This window comes from Grampus griseus (genome assembly GCF_964374135.1).
Source record: "Grampus griseus genome assembly, chromosome: 17".
Taxonomy (NCBI): domain Eukaryota; kingdom Metazoa; phylum Chordata; class Mammalia; order Artiodactyla; family Delphinidae; genus Grampus; species Grampus griseus.
The window spans coordinates 34,943,023-34,968,311 of record NC_139011.1 but is presented as its reverse complement, the minus strand read 5'-3'; the positions used below and the strand labels follow the sequence as shown (position 1 = coordinate 34,968,311).

Genomic DNA, 25,289 nt, shown 5'->3' with positions numbered 1-25,289 from the left:
AATTTTATAGAAAGGAATGTCTCAGGAGAGGAAACCAACTTACTAAGGGGAAGGTGAGAGTGAGCTGATAATCTCGAAGTGTTGACAAAGCAATGAAAGAGGAAGAAAGTAAGAAGGCTGATAACCTGTAAGAAAAGTTTTGTTTTGTTAGTTTTGTCATGTGGGATCCACCTGATGCGATGAAGCGCCATCTAATGGTGGGAAATTGAACTGCAACCATAACTTTAGAAAGTTGCCCAAGAGGAAAAATTCTTTGATTAAATAAAACTCTATCAACAATTTTTCCCTTAGTAAATTAACAGTTTCCATTGAATAGGTAAATAATTTCACACCAAGAGAAAAATGAGATTGTAGACAAGCCTTTTAAAAAAAGTTCCTGTCTTCTAGGTATATCTATAAGTGAAATTATAGAAATAATATTATATAAAGATCCAATAATTAACTCATTATGGTAGCTCAAGTTGATGAAATGTTATGCAGCCACTAAAATTATATTTATGAAAACTATGTAGCAACATAGGAACTCATTATGATAATGTTCAGAGGGGAAAAAAGTACAATAGCCATTTATATCTATACTGTGATTCCAAACATATACCTGAATTTGAACAAGACAAATTGTAATACTTGATGAGTAGGGCTAGGAGATGGATGACTTTTTGTAATGTCTTTAGTATTATTTTTTTTATGTTATGAATTAAAATTGTGTGAGATAATTACTTCCCCAGTGTTAGCCAGAATTGTCTTTCACCAAACCAGTTGGGTTTAGTGACTCTTGTATTGATTAGTTTTCTTTTAAACTCAGAGTCCTCTGAGGAAAGGTCTGTTGAGAAACAGGTGCATAATGACACATTCCAGTTTTTCTTCCATTCTAAGTGTTCACAGACACATTAGAATTGACCTTAGTCTAGGAGCAGAAATCATTATCAGCTTAACTTTCTCTTTCTGGAGAATATTTTGTGTATGAGACAAAGCAGTTGTACAACCAGGGCTTTTTTTAAAAGTTGCTGTTTTTGACACAACATGGCAATAAAATACCCATAGTTTTTTCTTAGAGTGCATTCCACTAAAATGTAGCATTCCCATCTTGTCTTGCTTGTTTGATAGGAAAAGGACACAAAGAAGAAAGGAGGAATATTATGATTTATTAAGCTATGAGGGCCAGCACCTATTTTTATTATTCTTTAATTCCCAAGAACATGATGGTGATTTGTGTATTTACAGTCTTCGTAAATACATGGGATTTTTTGAAGCTAGGTGTCCACACCTTCCAGGAGAGAGGGAGAAACTGAGTTAAATTGCTCTTATTATTTACTGGTGTGATTCTGGCTTCAGCCCGGTGTCAAAACTGACAGCCTGACCTGTTCTCTTGGCAAGATTTCTCTGAAATACACAAAGCTGTAAACGAATCCTAAGAGGAAAAGTGACCAAATCTGACTGCTCGTGACTGTCAGTCCTCTGGCCTCACTTGCTCCCTCCGTGTCCCGAGCTGGGCTCCTAGCCTGTGGCTGAATCAGAAGGAAAGTGTAGCCTTTACCGTGGGTTGGTTGCAGCAATTTGCAAAGCAGCCCAGTCAGCGTCCCCTGGGGCGTTGCGAAGTGAAGTCCTGCTGTCTGGGGCTGTTCTTGAAGAGCCTCCGGCTTCCCCTGTGGCCTTGGAGTCAGAGTTAAGGGGCTCAGTTAGGGAGCCTGCCTGGGCTTCAGGCAACAAAGGAACACACTCTTCTGTGCTCTAGAACAATGGGTGAATGTCCTGTGGTCGATCAACTTGCTTGGCCGAAGGAAAGGAGCGCCTACTGTGTAGCTGGCTGGAACTTGAAAGGCTGCCTTTTCTTAGAAAAGCTGCGAGCCTTGGAAGATGGGCCCAGAGGCAGGAGGGAAGAGGGCAGCGCCGTGGCGTGAGAAGTGGGCATGGGACAGGGCTTGGCTGACTTTGACAGGCAAAATGAGAGCTAGTTGTGGCAGATCAAAAGCTGGGCCAGTTTTACCCTAAGGGAGCAGGGGCGGGTAGGGGAGGAAGGGCCATGGTACCCACTGCAGGCGTGAGCCCGGTAAAATCAGCCACGCGGCAGCCCTGCACAACTGCGGGGCAAGCAGCTGTTGAGCTTTCATGGTCGGTGAGCGCTCCGAGCCACGCTGAAGGCACCTCCGCTCTGGTCACGTGGCCTGGGGAGCAGGCTTTTCACTATCAGCCCCCATGTCCCCTGCTCCCTCATTATCTCACTGATTCACTTGTGGGTTGGTACATTCACCAGACGGTTATCAGAACCTCATATGAGGGCATGAACCCAACGTGCAGGCTCTGTGGAGATCTTCAGTCTCCCTCTCCTCGCACTGACGTCCTGATACGCACTGTGGCTTCTGTCGGGAATGCCTTTAAAAAGAAGGAACAAGGGGAGCTTGGGAGAAACTGTGGGAGGCAGAGGCATTATCCCACTGGATAACATGTACTTGGCGGGTATGAGCCTTCCTCTAGCCACCTGAACACAGGGAGGACATCATTCCTCCCTCACACCCTCAAGAACCGTCTTCCCACTTGTGGCTTGTAAATCCTCGATCCCCCAGATCAGAGGCATTCTTTTTTTTTTTTTTTTCTTTTTTTTTTTGCGGTACGCGGGCCTTTCACTGCTGTGGCCTCTCCCGTTGTGGAGCACAGGCTCCGGACGCACAGGCTCAGAGGCCACGGCTCACAGGCCCAGCTGCTCCACGGCATGTGGGATCTTCCCGGACCGGGGCACGAACCCATATCCCCTGCATCGGCAGGCGGACTCTCAGCCACTGCGCCACCAGGGAAGTATAGGCATTCTTGATAAGAATGCAGGTTCCCAAGTTCCATTCCAGGCCTTTCAAATTAAAATCTCTGAAGGGGGACTCTGGGAATTTTGCATTTATGAGAAGTTCTCCAGATAGTTTTTATGCACTCTAAAGTTTGAGAAACACTGTCTAAAAATTAAATTCGTGCAATAAGCCCTACAGCCAACCAGGAAGAAACAGTGGGTCATTACATGAGAGGAGGAGAGATGACAGTGCAAGGAGGTGATAGGGACGGTGCAGCAGAGGCTGCTCAGGAGGCCAGGAGGACACTTACGAGAAGGCTGCTTCCAGCTTTGGGTCACCAGTCACCTTTGCAGAGAGCTGTCCATTACCCTACCAGGGTGGTGCAGCAGGGTGGATGTATTATGCCACGTTTAAAGAAACCAGCAAAAGACAAGCCAACATCAGGAACTTTTCCTCCACATCCAGTTGTGTGTCCAGTGCTATGGCTCAGGCTCCCTTGCTTATGTGGGTCACTCTGTATGCATCTAAACAGACAGTCCCATTACTAGCACATGCCAGTGCTCTGATGCCACACTGAAACGCGGGGTCTGGGGAGGAAACGTGTTACCTTCATTGTTCTCTGTTTAAGAAGAAACAAAGTATACAGTACAACCATAGACATTAAAAAGTTTAAGAGGAAAAAGTTCCCTGTGGAAATCCGAGCTAATGTCTAGAATGACTCATTCCCAAAGAGTTCCCGGTAACCAGCTTTGTTATATAACTAAGTTTGGGTTTGGCAGCATCCCAGGAACGGCCACGAGCCTTTGAGAAAGTTTCCACGGAGAGTGTCAGTCTAGACACAGCTGTTTCTCTCCCAGGTGACTGCAGCAGGGACAGTGAAGAAATGGATTAGAACCAGAGGTGACTTTGAAGTTAATGTGTGAATGTTGGGTACTAACTTGAGTTTCATCCTTCACCCAAATGGAAATGGTCCTGCAGCACATAGTTAAAGCTCACAAAAGGCCCACAATTAATTGTCATAAATAATTGGATGAAGAGGACTTAACATACATAGCGGATACCCTCTGGATTTCCGGAGTTGCATAAAATAAGGATGCTTCATAATGTCTTTAAATCTGATTCTGCCTGCTGCCATGCTGGCCACCAAAAGAAGTCTCTTTTCCTTCTGGCCAGAACACCTCCTAGAGCTAAATGACCTTTCCTGGCCTGAGGGTAGTTGACTCCTAGATTTTTGTGGTCACGGGATGCCAGGGTAACCCAGGTCCCTTTGGGGAAAAAACAGAGGCCTGGGGTTACTGCCATGGGGACTTTCTGTTCTGCTCTCTTCTCCAAAGCACTCTGTCTGGAGTCAGCTCTCCTGTGGACTGGATGGGATTGGTTACTCACAGGCCCTGCTCCAAGGCCTTCGTAAACAATGATTTTTAGATCTTGCTAAAATATTTCCTTAATGTCAAAAGCAAGATTTGGCTTAGGGCTATAGGTAAACTGATTTCCAATTTTAGTTCATTAAAATCTAAGAATTAACCCTAGGGAGACTGTGAAGAGGTTAAATTTGTATTTCCTCAGACACACATGTGCAGCATCATTAAACAGATTTGTCTTTTGTCTTTTTTGAGACAGTGTAATGCCTTAGGAAAGTCTGTGCATCATGTAATATATTTCCATTTCTTGTGTCCAAACTACAGTAAGCCTGTTGTTTTGTTCCACAGGTGTATTACAACACGGATGATGAACGAGAAGGGTAAGCCACTCGGTCTTTTCACTCAAGCACCCAAAGTCAGTTCATGTCAGTAGAAATGGGTTTCCAAGCACAGGGTAATGGGGCAGGGGGTGAGAATGTCTGCTCAGCCTCCAGACTCAGAGCTAGGAAAGGCTTGACTCTGGGGATTGTCTGGAAGGAGGCTGGGGAAGGCCATTCTCCTTCCAGGCAGATGTAGCACAGTATACTGCTAGGCAATGTCTTCTAGGCAGTGTAGCACAATATACTGCATCCTTGATAGGTGGTCAGCCAGCTTCTACTTGAATGTTCCCAGTGATGGGAATATTCTGATACTCATGATACTGTTGGCCAGTTCCAGCTCCAGGAAGTTTGTCTGTTGAACTGATGTCTGTCTTCTTTTGACCCATTAGCTCTATTTCTGCTCTCTGGATAAGTCTCAACCTTTCCTCCTCATTCAGACATAGTTTTACCTCTCAGCATCTTAATTCCCCCTCCAGGGGGTACCACTAGATTTGTTAATAGTCTCCTTAAAGCTGGCTCTCAGAAATACACACGTTCTGAACCACAGGAGTTGGAGATTATATTGGGATAATTTCTTCTTGTGACCTGGATACTGTTTTTCTCTTAAAGCAATCTAGAACTACGTTCATTTTTCATCTACATAACATTACTTATATACAACTGAAGTCTTGGTTTGCATTAATTACATGTGTATAACTAAACTCTCCAGATCACTGGTTTTTCAAACTATAGTCAAACCAGGGCTTCCCTATTCTTCCCTATGCAATTAACATATTTACTGGTAAAACATTTCAAAGTGAAGTAAGTGGAGCAGATATTCTTGAGCTCATTTCCTAGAGCAGAGCTCAGGGAACTGGAGCCTAAGGGCCAAGTCAAGGCCTAATACTTTGTGTACTGTCTGCAAACATGCTGAAATGGTTGAAAACATCCCAAAGAAGAATAATATTGCATGACACTTGAAAATTATGAGGTTCAAGTGCCCATAAATGAAGCTTAATTGGAATACAGCCACATTAATGCCTTCGTGTCTTGTCTCTGGCTGTCTTGGTGCTGCCACAGCAGAGCTGAGTACAGAGGCGCTGCTGTAGTTGCAGCAGAGACCGTCCGTCTAGCCTGGAAAGCCTAAATATTTACTTTACAGAAAAAGTGTGCCACCCTCTGAAGGATAGAGGATCTCAGAAGAGCCTAATAATTCCCTAGTTGGTTAGGAGCAGAGCCTTGTCCAGGATCTGACCTCTAGATTCTGAGTTCCAAATTTTCTAAATACATAATTAGATTGTTCTTTTCGTCTTGGTACAGAGGCAATATATTCCAGGGGTGGGAATGAACAGAAACGCTTAGCACGAGCAATTGTAATCTGTTGTTCACGTAGTTTACAAAGGACAGGTTGGTGTCACGGAAAGAACGTTGACTCTGAGCTGAGGAAGCCCGCGTTCTACTCCCGGGCTGCCGCTCACCAGCGTGAAGCCTGGGGCCACCTCCCTGACCTCTGGGCTTCGGTGTCCTCCATCGTAAAATGAGGGTTTTGTATAAGACGATCTGTAAGATCTCTTGTGAGAAAATTGAGTGTTATGAATAAGAAGTGCCTGGGACCTAAATGCTCTTGCACGTGCAGGCTGCGCTTGTGAATCTGCCTCAGCGTCACTGTCCTTCCCTGCAAGTCGGCAACATTTAGGTGGCGAATTGACCTACTTTGACCTCTTTTGGCCTGGCCTCTCTGTAACAATTCCCCTCTTTTATTGCAGAATCTTGAGGCCTGAGGCCCAAGGCTCTTACTCTTAACCATCTTCTCATTAGAGTTCGACTGAGCAATATGGGCGGCCTTGGAGCCCAGCGTTAGCACATAGTAGGACTTGGCTATGGTTACATGTAAAAGTGGTAATCGACATTCACTGGACACCTTGGCTAGGCACTGTCCTAAGTGCTTTCTATGGATTTTATTGGATTCTTCCAAAATTCCCATAGGGAAGATGCTATACGTACTTCCACTTTATAATGAGGAAACTGAAACTTCAAAAGATCAGGAAACTTCGAAGCCGCATAGCTGGTGAGTGACAGAGGCAGGATTTGAACTTGGGTCTAGCTGCACTCCCATCGCCTGCCTTTAGCCATCACGCCCCGTCACCTAACCCTCGTAATTCTTGATCTGTGGCTGCCAAGGAATCATCCAGAGACAGGCCCTCATCGTGATGGCTCTCTGGCCTTGACAAAGGCACACTGTTTGGATTTCCGGACCCAGGTTGTGACAAGCCTAGGAGAGTGTACCTGGCGGAGGGGGTCAGTTCACCGAGCCCTGGGGAGAACCACCTTCATGGGCATTCGCTTAGCCTTCATCAGATCAGGACTGTCTGGCCAGTTCTTCTCTCTCCCTGCCAGGCATAAATCAGTTAGTGTTAAAGCATCTAACTGAGTGTTGGAGAGCGTCCTTCAGGCAGCCACCAGCTGGAGGACACAGCCTGCCCAGGTGCACCAGGGCCCTCTCCCAACTACTCCAAAGCCAGAGTGGTGGCCAGACACGGGCTTGTTCATGAGGAGGAGAGCTTTTTGCCCTGAAGCGCCAGCAGTTATAGAGAAACTAGAGAAAACTCGGATGAGGTGGGATGGGGAGCCATCGCCAGCTAGGTACCTGAACGAAATGAAAAGAGGAGCACCTGTTCGCTCCTGCCTCCCTGTCTAGTGATAAGTATTTGGGGTGACTTCTGGTGCTGAATCTGGGGATCACAGACCCCATGCAGGCTTGTTTCCTAGGCAGGGGCTACAACAGATACAGAGGCTTTTGGACACCATCTCTGAGCAGCAGGTCTCTCGCTGCATATCAGTATCAAGCCGGGGAGTTAAAAAAATACTCACATACAGGGACCGTCTCCGGGGAGTTTGACTAAATTGGCAGATGGGTGCAGCTCAGGCATGGAGACCTTTTTAAAGTCCCCAGGTGATTCTAATGCACGCAATGTTTGAGAACCACTGCTCTAGAGCCAGTCAGCCATGATTTGAGTCTTGCATTGATCTTACAAGCTGTGTAACTTAAGATAACAACCTTTTGGGGCCTCAGTTCCCTCATCTAAAAATAGCAAATATTAATACCTACCTGCTAGAATTATTAGAAGCATTAATATGTAAAATGCCCTGACACATGGAAGATGCTTTCAAAAAAACAGAGCTATTATTGTTGCCAAGGTTCCTTTTCAGGCCCTAAATAAATGATACTTCATTGAGAAATGGAAGAGAGGAAGATGAAGAAAAATGGAAAGAAAAACCAGACAAAAAGGATTTTCTGTAGAGCTGAGCCCTTAACCGGGGATTCATGAATGGCTCTCATGGGGAAGAGGGAAGGGCCTTACGCTCCCTGAAACAGTATTTAAATTGATATTCAAATATCATGCATGATGAGAAATTCTATTTCCATTATTTCTGGGGATCTGGTATCCATCTCCATCTGACCTCTAGTTCCTGGAAAACCATTCTTGCCTTAATCCTCTGTCCACACTGGTCCCCACAGAGGTGTCCCCCGTTCCAGTCTATTGTGAGGTCCCCTCAAGTCTAGCAGCTCTGTGGCTTCTGCACTGCATTTGGGGCACAGGGATTCTTGGCAAATTTGGGCATCCTCATGTCTGTTTTTAATCAAACCTTTTATTTCAAGATAATTATTGATTCACATGCACTTGTAAGAAGCCCAACCCCTTTTCTTTCTTTCTTTTTTTTTTTTTTTTGGCCACACTGCTCAGCATGTGGGATCTTAGTTCCCTGACCAGGGATTGAACCCAGGCCCACGGCAGTGAAAGCACCATTTTAACCACTGGACCACTGGGGAATTTCCAGGCCCACCCCCTTTTCAATTGATGTATTTTGATTTTTACTGTTAGATATTGCAGTTAAAAAATCCACTCAATAATACTCAAATCTTCATCAGATATACAAGGAAGATTTTTAGAAAATATTTAAGGAAATGAAAATCATGTTTACCATCCCTCAGAGTAGCAGATTTTTATCAGTTTCTTACATTAGTACCAGTTATTCTTGCTTGTATACTAGTTAGCCATTTTGCAAATTAGAAGATTTGAACTAAAGACTCTTAGAACTAAGCTTTGCCTTTTTTAATAAATTTAACCTACATTTGCCCTCTCTGTTGCTCTTCATTCTTTCCTTTATTTCTCTGTTTCTCTTTGGGATCCTTTTCCTATTTTTTTTTTAAATTGAAGTATAGTTGATTTACAATGTTGTGTTAGTTCCTGGTGTATAGCAAAGTGATTGTTACACATGGGATCCTTTTCCTATTGCCAGAAGAATTCTGTTTAATAATTCTTTTGTTGTGGAACTTTTGGCAAAGAATTCTCTCATATTTGTTTATTTGTTGTAAATGTTTTTATTTTGTAATCGCTTTTCTAGGGTATTTCTGTTAGGTATCAAATTCCAGGTTGGCAGTTACTATCTTTCAGTTTTGGTTTCCATCATTTTTTGTTGATAAGTCAACTGTCTTATTGTTGCTATTTGAAATGTAATCTTTTCTTTCTTCCCTTCCTTCCTTCCTTCCTTCCTTCCTTCCTTCCTCCCTTTCTTTTTTCTTTCATTTGAGAAAGACTGCTTTAAAATTTTTCTCTTTCTCTCAGGTTTTCAAATTTTTTATGATGTTTCTACGTGTGGGTTTTCTTTGTACTTTCTTTTTCCCCCTGCTTGGTATTTTATACCACTCATTGAATCTGTGAGTTGATGTCTTTCATCAGTTTTGGAACATTCTTGGCTGTCATCTCTTCAAATAGTGCTCTTCCCTGTTCTCTCCCCACTCCTTTGAGACTCTAAATGTGTATTAGAGTTTTTTATTCTGTCCCTATGTTTTTTATGTTCTTTTCTAAACTGTCCATCTTGTTTACTCACCATGCTCCAGCCTGGATATTTTCTATTGACCTCTCAAATCCTCTCTTCTGCTAGGTTCAATATACTAAACCCATCTATTGAGTTATTAATTTCAATTATTGCACTTTTTAGTTCTAGGACTTCCACTTAATTGGTTTATTTTAATGAACTTCAATTCTAAATGTCTTGTCATTTATTTTCATGAACATAATAACTGTGCTATAAGTATGTTATCTGGGTGTGTTTCTATTGTATGTTTTTCCCTTGGTCCTGTTTAATATTTGATAATCATTGAATGATGAACAATATGCATAAAAATTATGGAGGCTCTGGATGACCATATTTTTCCTTATGAAGGTTTTCCCTATCTGGTATGTAGCCTTAGTTAACAGATCACCATAACTGAGTCAGGGACAGAACTGACCCAAAGCTGGGTTGCAGTTTATTTTAACCTCAGATGACCTCTAATTCATCCTAACTCCTAGATTGTACCTTTGAGGGACTTTCTATGGGTCTTTTTCCTTCATGGAGCTTGAAGTTCAATTTTTGTCTCCTTAGCATGGGGAGACTACCCAAGCCTCCTCTATGAGTTTCAAGGGCTTTCTGCTTAACTTCTTACTCTCTCATCCTGTGCAGCTTAAAAACTTGGCAAATACCTGGGAAGGAATACTGCAGTGTCTGGCTTACTTCTCTGTGCTTCTCTACTCTCTGGAAGTTTTCCTATTAGTCCTGAATAACTTTGCAGCCCTAAACACAAATTTCTGTTTCTCTAACACCATAAGATTGCCAAAAGCTGTGCAGACTTCTTTGCCATTAAGTATGTGCCTCTGCTGCGATCACCATCCTCTACTCCCAGCTGAGAAATGGCAAATGCTTCCAGAGGAAAGTGGCCCACTGACTATCAGCTCACCTCTCGCATTTTTCTCCTCTGAGATCTCAGCTCTCAGGTTCTGGCTGACTCAACAGTAGTGTCCAATACCTTCAATAAGATTAAATATATATGTATATATATTTACAGTTACTTACATCGTTCTTGGCTGGAACATTGCTTGGTTTGCCACAAGATACAACATCTTAGCCAGAAACAGAAATATCTGTATTTCCTCTGGGGCCTACTGACCTAGTTATTTACTACTTTCAATTGTAAGCTCTTAACTACCATAATTATAAACATATGTGGGGTTTGTTTGTTGATTTTGGTTTGTGTGTACTGAGTGTGTCAGATGAACTTCTATCAAGACCCTGAACTAGCATTGATTAAAGTCATTTGGGGATGATAGGTTCTTCCCCAGAGTGATTTATTGTTGAAAATAAACTAATTGAGATTCTACTCCATAATGTGAAAGACTTTGTGAGGACCTGAACATAAGAGCACCTCCTCTTTTCTGAGGCTAACAAAGGGTAAGGATGTTAATTTATTTAGGGCAGATGTGGTCATCAGCCTACACAGGCCAGAAGCAGAGTTGTGAACTAGACAAACTATGTCTCCATGGTGCCTGCACCTCCTTTCCATGCTTTATTTTGGTACCTCCTCACCTAGGTACTGATGCCTAGTGTGGTTCAGCCTGATAGGTAGGGCTCAACATTGCCAAGTATGTCCAGAGACAGGCTTCAGATCCAAACACCTTCCCAGTTTTTCTTCTGATGAAACTTAGCCATCCTTGTTTACACCTCAGGGACTTGCTTTCCCTGACATTGACCCCACAAAGCAATGATTTCATATGTTGCTGGAACTGGAGTCCCTCTACATGTTAACATGTTGTGCCCACGGGATGGAGACTGATGTCAGAGAAAGCACCTTCTCCTTGTTCTTGTCCTTTTGTGCTACAAGCCAGTGTAATTGAACAGGACATTAGGAGACCTGAAATCCTTACTCTTTCTGTCATTTGGGCAGTCATTTCTGCCCCTTTTTTTCTCACCTTGCTTTAAAAAGAAATGAAACCATTGAATTCAGACCACACAAGCTTATTGACTCCTACTGGGTTTATAGATTTGAAAGTGTGAAAAAACATTTCTGAACTCCCAAGAGAAATGTGGTTTATCCAAGATGTTATTTTAATGGCAAAGTTTGTCATGCTCAGAATGGGGTGCTGTCAAAAGTCAACAGACCTGGAAAAATGTAAATAAATCTTTCTTAATGAGAGAAAGAAAATCCCTAGTTTAGGAACCCTAACACAACATGAAAGAGTGTCTGGTGATGTTTCAGGCTATTTACCCATCATTAACCTACTGGTCATTGACAGCAATGTCAATAGATTTTTAATCTTCTGCTCCCAGGGTCATGGTCAGTCCAGCTCCAAGACATGACAGAATAATATGACCCGCTTTTATGGTATTAAAGAAAAGTGAGGGAAAGATAGAGGGAACAGTGCTCTAAAAACTTATTACCACCTTCAGCTGGGACTTGAGTTTGAGTTTTTCTTCTGGCTATTTCCATAGTTTGACTTACTATGGAATAAAATAGAATGCTGACTCTGAATATCATTTCTCATACCCTCACTCACCATCATCTCAGATTTATCGAGTACTTTATCATGAGGTTGCTCCTCAGAGCTGGGTTCTCTCAACAGCCTGTTTCACTGTTTTAGCTGCGTTGCCCTGCATGAGACACATAACGCCCTGAGCCTTAGTTTGGTTGTCACCGAAATAGGGATAAGATTGGTCTTTGCGCTGCTGGCTCACAGAGTGTTCATAAGACTTAATTGACCAAGGAGATGTAAAGTGCTTTGATGAAAAGCGTGGTCTTATTAAGGGCTCATAAACATAATTTTGGACCACCTAGAGTAGAAGATGGTAATTTAAAGCCTTGTTGGTTTAATACTTTAAACTATTAGAATTAATAGAAGTACTTTTTGGACTGTCCACAGTTTTATACCATGTGTTCTTTCTACCACTGGACCCCACCATTAGCTCCAGTTGAGAATTGATAAAAAGAACTTCTTAATGACAATGATGCCAATAGGGACTTGGCTTTGGAGCAGGGTTTTTTGTTTGTTTGTTTGCGGTACGCCGGCCTCTCACTGTTGTGGCCTCTCCCGTCGCGGAGCACAGGCTCCGGACGCGCAGGCTCAGCGGCCATGGCTCATGGGCCCAACCGCTCCGCGGCATGTGGGATCTTCCCGGACCGGGGCACGAACCCGTGCCCCCTGCATTGGCAGGTGGACTCTCAACCACTGCGCCACCAGGGAAGCCCCGGAGCAGGGTTTTATATTATCTTGGAAGCTTGGGATTGATATAATTGTCAGTCTCTGATGCAGGAAGCTTTTCCAACTTTAGCCCTTAAATTGGGCCAAAGTGGTAGTTTGGGCTGTTTGCTATCTGATAGTGAATGGAAACTTTGAGCTCTTTTAAATTGTCTGCCTTATGTACTCTTCCCCGTTATGTCTCTTCCTCAAATCTCTCCAACTTTAATTATCATGATCATCATGACCATCATCATCTCTAACTAACACTTCTGTAGTACTTAAAATGTATCAGGCAACTTTGTGAGTTTGAATTTACATTATGTTGAATTCATTGAAGCCTCTCAACATCCTCCTTTTAAAGAGGCTGTTGGCTCAGGGCAGTTGAAGAATTTGTCCATGTTTCCGTAGCTAGTAGATTGCAAAGCAGGGGTTTATTTTTTAAATTTTTAATTGAAATATAGTTGGTTTACTGTGTTGTGTTAGTTTCAAGTGTACAGCAAAGTGATTCAGTTATACATATAATTTTTCAGATTCTTTTCCATTATAGGTTATGGGTTATTACAATGGATTATTACAATAAGATATCGAGTATAGTTCTTTGTGCTATACAGTAGGTTCTTTCTGGTTATCTATATTATATAGAGTAGTGCGTATATTTTAATCCCAAACTCCTAATTTATCCCTCCCGCCCTTTCCCCTTTGGTAACCATAAGTTTGTCTTCTATGTCTGTGAGTCTACAAAGCAGGGGTTTAAACCAAGGTAGTCTGGACCCCAGATCTCATGTCTTAACAATTCTGCAGAACTGCCTATCTGGCATTGCTTCATGTGCCTGGTTCCAGGAATCCCCAGAGAGATTAAAGTCTTCTAAAAACCTACACCTGCTCTCTTGAGGGCTTAAAGGACCATAAGACTCCATGCAGGGGCATTTTCTCAGTGTTTTAGTCAGTTTGGGTTGCTATAACAAAATACCATAAACTGGGTGGCTTAAATAACAGAAATGTATTTTTCAAAGTTCTGGAGGCTGGAAGTCTGAGATCAGGGTGCCAGTATGGTCAGTGTCTGGTGAGGACCCTTTTCTGGCCTGCAGATCACCATCCTCTTGCTGTGTCCTCATGCGGCAGAAAGAGAGAGGGTGTCCTTTTCTCATAAAGACACTCCCATCATGGAGGCCCCACCCTCAGGGCCTAATTACCTCTCAATGCCCGGACCTCTGAATACCATCCTCCTGGGGGTTAGGGTTTCAGCATATGAGTTTGAGGGGACACTCAGCGGCAATGACTTCTCTTCAGTGACAATCTGTTCTTCTAATTTCCTTCCTCTGGAACAGCCCTCCGTTCCCTAGAGTGCCCAGAGAGACAGAGACTTTGGGAGGAAATGCAGAGCCACCAGAACTGGCCAGTTGGGGACCCGTGGGCCCGCAGGAAGGGGGACCGAAACCCTCTCCCATGAGGAAGGGCCGGGTCTAGGGAACCTCAGCCACTGCAGTCTCCTCTGCTCCAAGCTGATGGAGTTGTGGAACAGCAGGAACCGAGGGCAGCCTCATAACTTAGAACCAGCGAGGCAGGCCCGTGCCATTTCCAGAGGTCACGCTGTGCCCTCGGGGCTGGCGAGAAAGTGCGGGACACCCAGGCCCTAGCTAGGTGGGACGGGCTGTATAACTTGCACACCACACAAACACAGGGCTCAGGCCCGCATCCCCAGCCCTGGTCTTCTGAGCAGGAAGGGGGGTTAGGTGCAGAACGGAATGGGTAAAACCCAGAGGCCTCACCTCGGTGGATCCATGTTCAGCAGCAAGGAGGATGTCTCAGGGCCATGCGTGAAAGATACTGGCATGTGTGTTCTGCCCCACATGCAGACTTGGGACCCGTGAGGGGGAGGCAGGAGGTTGGTGCGTGGATCCAGTCGTGATAAGGGATGGCGTAAACAAAGGGAAGAGATAGGGACCGACACATCCATACACCTTTTTGTTGGCACCCCGGGTGCCTTCCTTAATTAACACTTTCTCCTCACCTTTTCTAGCAGCAGTGTCCTTGTGAAACGGATGTTCAGGCCCATGGAAGAGGAGTTTGGTCCAGCACCTTCTAAGCAGATGAAGGAAGAAGGGATGAAGCGAGGTACTGTTCCCGTTGAGGCCCTCCCCCGGTGTTGCTCCAATTAGGAATGGTGGTGGGGACATTTCACTGAGAAGAACCCCCGGACCGGCCCATGTCCCTGTGGTTCCGTGCTAGCCTGGGGATGCTTTTATTGATCCAGGAAGTCCACAGTCTCCTCCTTTGCTTTAAACCTTATCTTTTTAAACACCCTAAGCAAACATTTATTCTTCCTGGGCACTGATTCTTTCCTTTACCTTGAGGGAAATGTGGTGAATATACTGACTCATCAAGCAGTGAGATACAAGGTTAAAAAGAAGCTCGTGCTGTGTTTGACAATACCCTCTCATAAGCAGCAGCAGCTGAGAATCCTTCAACAGACGCAAACGATTAATCACGGTACAAGTCAGGGAACCTGTTTTCTGTGACATCACAACTTACTCATTTTCTCTCAGTCAGGGATCTTATCCCACTTCACCGAGAGAATGAGAAACGAAGCACAGGCCTGTCAGTGTCTTGCTCAGCATCTCGATGCTGTGCTGATTCATTGTCCCTCCTGGGAGTAAGGGGAAAGGGGAGGTGGTGGCTTTTCTCCCCACATCCTGCTGTAGCCAACACCAAGAGCTTCCAGAGACCTTCTGCTTACAGCACTGGACTTTTAATGAGTCAGGTTACCGTACGTCCACCATCTGCACAGGCTTGAGGTTTTTGTTACTGAGAATGTTTTTTTTCCTATTTGTTGAAATGGGATTTGCATAATGGTCGAGAGCATCCCCTGTGTAGCCTCCCTCAGCCACATCGAGTCACGTGACCTTGGGAAGGTCCTCTGCACCTTGGAGTCCTCACTTGTAAAATGGGGTGACAGGAGTACCCACGTCACAGAGGGAGGCTTGATGAGTTAATGTATGTAAAACACCAAACTCAGGTGCCCAGTACATAGTAAGCACTCCATCTTCACTAATATAATTAGTTTTATTTTTAGACCTGGATCTAGTTAAGGAATATTATCATAATTGTGAATGAGTAATGAGCATTTCAGAATTCAAGGAGTGTAAATACCTGAGTAGTGTTAATTACAGTAGTAATATTTAAACCTATAAAGGGTTTTCCGGCTTCACAGGCTCACCATCAAATATTCGAGTGCATTTTGAGCTCCATTCCTGCATGCCTTTTATATCTCATCCTTTAGAATGAGGGCAATGTTATATGGAAATCAAGGATCACACGGGCCAAAGTGATAGTAGCTTACATCCATATTTAGTACATGCTGGCTGGTCCAAAGCTTGTGTTTTTCAGATATTTTGAGGTTGTGAAGTCTGCACAAAAATTGCCATCAGGAATTGCTGTGACAAAATGCAAAGTTACGGCCTTTGAGACATCTCAGTCCTAGGGACACGTGAGGGCACTGCAACCTTCCAGCAATAGAGAACTCGTTCTCCCGGGAGTGGCTTTTCTTTGGAAAAGGACAGTGGAGTTACTGAGCCCCTCGCCTGGAGCTCCTACGCTGAGCTGGGCTTTGAGAGGCACAAGGAGTCAGGGTCAGTGACAGTGCCCGTTGTTTGTTAGAAGTTCTCCAGGACAGAGAATGACTGTAATTATCACCAATGCCATTATTTGTTTTGCCTTTGTAGCCACTTCTCAGGGTGGCTCTCTCAAAGTCATGGGAGTCGGTTGCCTTTGTCTGTACAAGTTCTGGGATGCCTGATAATGGTTACTGCTATGTTAGTGGAGTGATTGCTATCCACAGATACACAGTTAATGAGAGCTGCCTCTCTGGGCAGGCCCTGGGGGTGAGCTGTAAGCCCAGCATGCAGGTGTGGCTATCGACAAGCCCAGCAGGAGATGGTGGCACTGCAGCCCATCAACCCGCTGCCATGCCCCCTTTAACCCATTCCAGGGGCTCCTACAGCAGAAGTAGCAGCCACACTATTTTAAAGACAATGATTTTTACATTTACATACAGACCTTTACAGACCTTTTACATACAGACCTTTACAGTAGAGGTCTGTAAATCCAGTGGAAGCGGCCCTCATTTAAATATTGGGCTGGCCAAAACGTTCGTTCGGGTGGGTCGAACTTTTTGGCTAACCCAATAGAATATGGTTTGGGGTTTCCTTAGGGTCAGCCTGCTGGAAATTACATTTTTCTGTTGGGGGTTACAGGAAGAAGTTACAGAATGTTCATCTGTAACAGCCACTGGTAGGAAGCAGTCTCCTGGGGCAGCTGTGTGGGCTTCGCAGTCACGGCTTCCCGTCCCTTCTCTTTCAGTGCTTTTGTACGTGAGGAAGGAGACAGACGATGTGTTTGATGCCTTGATGTTGAAATCCCCCACCGTGAGGGGCCTGATGGAAGCGGTAAGCAATGAACCCCCTTCAGCCTCCGAGAAACCGGCATGTAGTCTCCTGAGCTGAAATCCATTTATTAAAATGCAGCCTTCGAGATGGCCCTGGAATGAGCTTTCTCAAGGAAAAAGAAAAAGTAGAGATTCATGGGGACACTGATTTCCACCCTGTCTGGCTTATTATTAGCATCTTAAGGAGAAGGAAACTTTGTAAAACTGCCAATTCCCTGTCAGTTTAAGGCTAATCAGAGTAAGATGCCACAGAGAAAGTTTAAACTGTGAGTTTCCATTTGTCTCTGCATGAAACCAAATTAGATACGTTTAACTTCCAAATCTATACAGAACAAAAACGATTAGGAAGTGTCTTGCCAGCTGCGATAGTGTAATCCAAAATAAAATATGACCTCTTTTGGTTAAGAAAAAAATATAAATTGCAGAGTTATAAAATGATTTAAGTAAGATTCTGAAATCTCTCCTTCCCTCTTCATCCCCTGTTTAGTCTAGCATTACCCAACCTGGGCTCAGGAAGTTATTTCATGTTTTATCCATGTATTATCCATCTGAATATGACTCTACATTGAAAATGATATCTGACTCCCCTGTACAACCATGTTGTAGAAGATCCAGGGTTTTTGTGGTGATGAAGACAGCAGGACTGCCAAGGGACAGTCTAGAATTTTTGTTGGTCTGGAAAACTGCTGCATTGAAACAGCATATTGGGCTATGGAGTAATATGTGAAAATGTGCAGGACAGTGACTATCAGTGGAATCATACACTATGTTGTCTTTTGTGGATGGTTTCTTTCACTTTGCGTAATGTTTTTGAGGTTCATCTATGTTGTAGTATGAATCAGTACTTCATTCTTTTCTATGGCTGAATAATATTCCATTGTATGGATATACCACATTTCGTTTTTCCATTCACCAGTTGATGGACATTTGGATTCCCCCCCCCCCCCACCTTTTGGCTATTGTGAATAGTGCTGCAAAGAACATCCAGGTACAGGTGTTTGTTTGAATACTTGTTTTCAATTCTTTGGGGTGTATACTGAGGAGTGGAATTGCTAGCCAGACACGTAAGGTCACATTGTATAATCGTACAATTTATAGGACATATCAAGAACAGGCAAATCCATTGAGACAGAAAGCAGATTAGTTGTTGCCAGGAGTTGGGTGAAAAGTGAATGAGAAAAGTCTACTTAGTGAGTTTCCTTTTGGGGTGATGAATTGTTCTGGAACTACATAGTCCTGACGTTTGCAGAACATTGTGAATGTACTAAATGCTACTGAATTGTACACTTTAAATGGTTTAAGTGGGGAATTTATATGATATGTAAAAAAATTATTTGTTCATCTGAAATTTTTTTTAAAAAGCACAAGAATGTTACCAATGTGGTTGGCATTGTTAGGCAATTCAGAGCAGGGCATGGAGGACCACCCTCTAAGAAACAGCTGGCTGGAGGGTTTGGTAATCTCTTCTGTTCTCAGGATCTGTCATTGGCATGGCGTTTGTTGTTACTGAATCTGCCCCCCACCCCATAAAGGGAAAACAAAACCAGAAATGAACACAACAAAAAGTATCATCTATCTCTCTTCAAATGAACTAGGATCTTTTTAAATAACCCTAAAATGACTGGAAGATTGATTTATGAGCTACAGAAGCCCTTTGAACAAATTTCATACCTTTAATCTGGCCTTTAAGATCATATTACTGAAACTGACTTACCTAGGATGGTGGTGAAGCTGAAAATTACTTTAGCAGCTGTTCTGAATGCATATTCCCAGTCCTCAACCCCAGATTCCCTTTCTGCTGAAGTGGAGGTGGGGGAGGGCGGTGGAGCAGCAGGAATCTGCATTTTTTTTTTTTTTTTTTTGCGGTACGCGGGCCTCTCACTGTTGTGGCCTCTCCCGTTGCGAAGCACAGGCTCCGGACGTGCAGGCTCAGCGGCCATGGCTCACGGCCCAGCCACTCTGCGGCATGTGGGATCCTCCCGGACCGGGGCATGAACCCGTGTCCCCTGCATCGGCAGGCGGACTCTCAACCACTGCGCCACCAGGGAAGCCCAGGAATCTGTATTTTTAACAGTTTTTCAGGGTATTCTGAGATCAGCCAGGTGTGAGAACCACTGACCTAGACCAATTCTGAACTGATTCATTACGCCTTCTTCCTTGGTGTCTTCCTTTCCTGTTTGTGACATCTGGCTAGTTCTACAAGTGTTCTGTAGCTGTGGTCTCGCTGGATCACAGTGGGGTTAAATGTCACCTTCACTTCCACCCAAACAATCCCTGAGTTAACTCTGCTTTTTTGTTTCTCTCTTCCCCAATTTGTTTCTCTCTTCCCCCAGGGGCTTTGTCTCTTGCTGTCTTCTGTGTATCCCCAGGTGTTTGAGCATATATATTTGTTGACTGAATTGAGCATCCACTGTGTATGTACCACCATGCCAAGTGCTATGGGTGGCATGTATTTCACATGCATTGCTTCACTTGAGCTTCACTATAGCCCTGTGAACTTGGCAGGTCAGGTGTCATCACCGTCATTTACAGATGTGGGGTTTCCTGAGCTCCACAGAGAGGCAGAGCCAGCTTAAGCCCTTGAGCAACTTAAGTCCACTTAGGGAGACGTCCACACATGAAAAGTTATTGCAAGAAGAATAACCATTCCAAGTCACAGCTCACAACAACTAAAGGAAAGAAGCTTAGGCAATAGTAAGCCATCAGGCAAGAAGTAGTGTGTATGATGGTTGATCCCACACAGTCAGGGTTCAAATCCTAGCTCTGACACTTCAGAGTAGTGTGACCCTGGGCAAGTTACTCAACCTCTCTGTACCCCAGGTTCATCGTTTCTGAAATGAGAGTAATAATAATATGGGATATTATTATGAAGATAGATACTGATAAAATGAGATGTAGTGTTGTTTCGAGGATTAAATGAGTTCCTATACAAGGTGTTTAAAGTAGCACATAGAAACACTGTATATAGGGAGTTCCCTGGTGGTGCAGTGGTTGAGAATTCACCTGCCAGTGCAGGGGACACAGGTTCGATCCCTAGTCCGGGAAGATCCCACATGCTGCGGAGCAACTAAGCCCATGCGCCACGACTACCGAGCCTGCGCTCTAGAGTCCGCGAGCCACAACTGCTGAGCCCACGTGCCACAACTACTGAAGCCCATGTGCTCTAGGGCCCGTGTGCCACAACTACTGAGCCCGTGTGTTGCAACTACTGAAGCCCACATGCCTAGAGCCCGTGCTTCACAACAAGAGAGGCCACCACAATGAGAAGCCTGCACACCGCAAGGAAGAGTAGCCCCCGCTCGCCGCAACTAGAGAAAGCCCGCATGCAGCAACAAAGACCCAATGCAGCCAGAAAAATAAATAAAATTTTAAATACAGAAACACTGTATAAATGAAAATATATATATATATATATATATATATATATGTGTGTGTGTGTGTGTGTGTAGTAGACGGCTGTAAGTGCTATGGGGTGGAGAGGCAGATTGAGATTCCCTCAAGCCAAAGGGGCTAGAGAAGGGTGTTCTCCCCTGGTGAAGCTGGCTGGGTGCACAGGGAAAAGGTGGCTCGTGGCCCCGGTAGCACCCCCTTCTATGCAGCTGAGTCATTCATGCATGGAGATGCAGGCCTGTCCTCCCCAATTCTATTGACAGGTCAAATGTAGCCACCTAGGAAGTATTTATAAGCAAGAGCCACCCCTTTTCCAAAAGTGCACCTTAGGGGCTTCCCTGGTGGCGCAGTGGTTGAGAGTCTGCCTGCCGATGCACGGGACACGAGTTCGTGCCCGGGTCTGGGAAGATCCCACATGCTGCGGAGCGGCTGGGCCTGTGAGCCATGGCCGCTGAGCCTGCACGTCCGGAGCCTGTGCTCCACAACGGGAGAGGCCACAACAGTGAGAGGCCCGCGTACCGCAAAAAAAAAAAAAAAAAAAAAAAAAAAAAAAGTCATCGGCGCTGGCAGTTGTGTTGGATGCCTCTAGACCAGGCAGACAGAGTCCTACATTGGTGAAAACCAATGGAAATCTCTAGTTCTGCCTGTCACATATCTGAGGTTTCTGGGCAAAGAGAACTCTCCACAAAGTAAAAGTCTAAAAGTTCCAGATCGTCAGCTAGCCAGTAACACACTGATGAGATATGTCCAAGACCTAGGATCCTCTTGGGCATCAGGGAAGTCTTACGGGGTCCTTAAAAATATTGATCATGAGCTTTTAAAAATGATGGACATATACGAGCAGTTCAGACTACTCGAAAAACACAAAGAAAAAACCAGGCAGTCCTAATGCCCCCGCTCTGAGAACTATCACGAAGCGTGTGCTTGCCATGCACACGGAAGGGGAGTGTTGTGGTGACACCATCCAGCTCCTGGGCAGAAGGATTCCTTCCGTAATCTCCCGACAGATGGCCAGCTTCCTCCACATGCTATCCTGCACGGTCTCACTTCTTTCCAGGCTTCTGGATTTGGCAAAGCCCACTTCCTTGCCTGGCGTGGAGGCAGAGGACGCTGTGTTAGGGTGGCATTTTGTCCAGCTGCCTCTGCCTTTGCCTTTGACAACTGCACAGAGGGCAGGGCTTTGTCCTCCTGGAGACTGTTGCCCTCGGCAGCCTGATGCCCGTGTCAACTCTGCCAGTTGCTTCTTGGTACTGGATGGGGTCCATGAGCCCTGCTTCAAACAGGCCCATCATATGCCCCTTTTCTCTATGAGCTTAGAATCTGAAACCAGACTGCCAGACTGTTACCTTTTAAATCCTGTCTCTGCCACTTCCTAGCTGAGGGACCCTGATTACTTAAGCCTGAGTTTCCTTGCCCGGAGAAACGGGTCTCCTAAAAACACCTATTCTGTTGCAATGATGTGAGAATTGAGCGAGTTAATAGATGCAGGACTCCCTGTGCTGATATGCTAAGCACTTAGTAAGCACTCAGTGAATGCTGGCTGCTGCCGCTACTTCCGGCAGATATGCAGGTTTATGCAAATTTCCTGACTGTTATCAACTGAACTGTGAGCTGAGGTATATGCGTTCATGCTTTGGGAAAAACTGGGAGTCAAACCCCTGAAAAGAGAAGATCCAAGAATCAGATTCACCTCTCTTTCAGAAAAGGGGGACTAAGAGATATGAACTTGCTGATGTTGAGTCAAAAAAGGAACACACTTTATTTTTCCATTTCATTTTAAAAAGAAGTTCCAAATGACACCAACCAAAGTTCAAAACCCAACGCTTGCAGGCCAAGCAACTCACAACGATAAATGTTTTGGTTTTTATTTATTTTACTTTGCAGTTTCCTCTTTCTCTTTAGTTTTGCAGTTGGATTAAGTCACTGTTTTTCATCTTTTCTTGAAAGTTATTCTTTACTTTCCCTAAATTGTTTCAGTCTCTTCTCCTTATTGCTCTGATTCCATTATGTTCTTTTTACTTCAAGAATCCTTATTTAACACTTATTTCACATTCCCAGTCCATTTAACTATATATAGGTAGTTATACATACCTATAACTCTATATACGGACCATATATATCTATATGTATATACATTATGTATGGATATATAACTATAGATCTATAGTTATATAGAGTATATATAGTCTGTCTTCGCGTGCGCGCGTGTGTGTGTGCATACGTATATATATATTTATGGTACAACACTGATTGCTTGTTTTCTTCCCCCTTTGCTGAAGTCTTTGTTTTGATGCATATGCTAGAGTTCTTTTGTGAGTATTTTCCTCAAATGGGATATTTGGGTGAAATGCATTTCTTATATGCCATTCTTTAACCTGAGAAGTGAGGGAGAGCTTGTTGGTGTACAGAATTCTTGGGGTAAAGTCCCTTTTTTCAGTAGTCTGTAGGGGTTATTCCGGTTTGGTTTCTAGTGCTACAGATGAGAAGACTGAAGCCAGGTTCATTCTTTTTCTTTTCTTTTTTTGGTAACTTGTACTTTCTGTCTGGGAGGTTCCAGGATGTTGTATTTTCATTACCCTTGGAGATCTGGCACGTGGCCAGATGCATGGTTCTTTTCTCATTGCTCCTTCCTGGGATTCAGGATACCCCTCCTATCTAAAAACATGGGTCTTTCCTCTGTTATTTGTCTAATTGTTTCCTCTTCTCCATTTGCTCCTTTTTCTCTGTCTGGGACTTTGGATATAGTCACATCAGGTATAGCTGTCTCTATTCTTCAAACCTCTCTTTTTTTTCCCTTCATGATTTCCATCTATGCTATGTGTCTTTGCTCTGCACTTGAAATGGTTTTTCTAATCTATCTTTCCTAACGCCGATTGGTTTGCTGGATCGACCACCTGGCCTTCAATTCATTTATTGACCTTTACAGAATTTTTAGTTCAGTAATCATATATTTAGATCAGAATTTTATACTTGTGTGCTGTACAGCAGTCTTCATAAGTGCTCTTTTATGTTCTGTTCACACAGATGCCGTCCACATTAAGTTCTGTCCATTTTCTTTGCTGCCCACAGGCCGTGTTATTTTATGTGCTGGGCTCATTTGGGCTCCAGTATGGCCATGAGGCAGTTCCATCAGTGATGGAGCAGTGATGTGCGACAGGCAGGCCACTTGTTTCCCAGTCTACCTTTGCTGTCTCAGTCCTCAGCCCACCTGTTCTGCTCCTTTGGGGCTTGGGGGAGGGGGTGGGAGTTCTTCCTGTGCAGTGTAAGGGATGGATGGGTGGGAATCCGATTCTCTGGAGAATAAGCTCTTCGCAGGAGCCAAACCTATCCCACCTTTGTCCCAGGGCTCTTTGGCTTCTTCTCCTAGGCCCTGCTAGACTGCCCAGTAGTCCAAGTCCCAAACCTCACCTGCCCTAGCTGTTTGTGAGCCCTGCCAGCCACTGGGCTCACAAGAGGTGGGTGGATTGGATTTGGGAGAGAAAAAGCATTTTGGGTAGGTGTCTCCAGAATCCATCTCTAAACTATTATTATATTACTTTATAGTTTTATATTTATAAAGCTGAATCATGGTCACTGTAAAAATAAATAGCACAGAATTGTACAATGTGAAAAGAAGAATCATCTCCTTGTTTCTGTCCATTCTTCCAGGGTAGCCACTGCTAATAGATTGGTGGGTCTTTCAAATATTTTCTATTTACTTACATATTTTTTTTTTTTAAATACAAGTGGGATTACACTATATACAGTGTTTTGCAATTTGTGTTTTTTCATTTAGTATGTTAAGGACATTTTTTTCATATAGGCGTCCTGCATTTCTTTTAATGGTTGCATGACGGCGTGGTTTTCAACTGTGCAAATATCAAAATGTGCTTAATGAATGTTTGTTGTACACAGTTAGCTGTGTTATGAACAGTGATGCTTTGAAGAGCTTTGCATACATCTGAGTGTATTTCTGTGCACCAGATTACTAGATGTGGATTATTTGGGTCAAAAGATATATGCCTTTGAAATTTCAATAGCTTCTGCCAGATTTCCCTCCAGAAATGTTGAGCTTGTTGCTCTCCTATCTATGGGCTGTGAGAGTTGCTGTTTCTCATCCTTTGGCTGGCACTGTATTATCAATTCTTCAGTTTTTGTTAGTCTCATAGATTAAAGGTAGTATCCTGCTGTTGTTTTAATTTGAATTTTTAAATTAATAGTGAGGTGGTGCATTTTCTTATTTGCTTATTGTCCTATTGTATTTTTTCTGTGAATTACTTCTTTATGTTGTTGCCTTCCTTTTCCCATTGAATTGTTAGTCTTTTTCCTTCTTTTAATTGAAGCATGGTTGATTTACAATATTATGTTAGTTTCAGGTGTACAGCAAAGTGATTCAGTTATATGTATATATTTTTTCAGATTATCTTCCATTATAGGTTATTTGTAAGGTATTGAATATAGTTCCCTGTGCTATACAGGGTCCTATTGATTATCTATTTTATATACAGTAGTGTGTATCTGTTAATCCCAGACTCCTAATTTATCCCTCCCTCCCCCCGTCCCCTTTGGTAACCTAAGTTTGTTTTCTATGTCTGTTTGAGTCTGTTCTGTTCTGTAAATACATTCATTTGTATTAAAGAATATGGACCAATTCACGAACTTGCACATTATCCATGTGCAGGGTCTATGCTCATCTTCTCTATATCGTTCCAATTTTAGTATATGTGCTGCCAAAGGGAGCATGTTAGTCCGTTTTTTTTAATTTGGAGGTGTTCTTTCTAACTTAAGAAAGTTTAGTTCCATGTCTGTCATTTGTGTTGCACAAATGTTTCCCAGTGTATTGTTTGTCCTCAGCTTTTTGGGTGGTTTTGCCTATACTGGTATTTTTCATTTTATGCTGCTTTATCTACATTTTGGCCTTT

The 25,289-nt window shown here is 43.7% G+C and overlaps 1 protein-coding gene across 1 annotated transcript in view; it reads left to right on the top strand.

Annotated features, from left to right (window-relative positions):
* The window catches only part of GRHL2 (grainyhead like transcription factor 2), a gene marked incomplete at both ends in the record, with an annotated part of 113,842 nt that overhangs the window by 85,856 nt on the left and 2,697 nt on the right, over nt 1–25,289 (top strand). Inside the window, 3 exons of the mRNA XM_082675236.1 lie at nt 4,487–4,518; nt 14,575–14,669; nt 16,914–16,999. Coding sequence (XP_082531362.1) covers nt 4,487–4,518; nt 14,575–14,669; nt 16,914–16,999 — 213 coding nt within the window. The remainder of the gene's footprint in view (nt 1–4,486; nt 4,519–14,574; nt 14,670–16,913; nt 17,000–25,289) is intronic.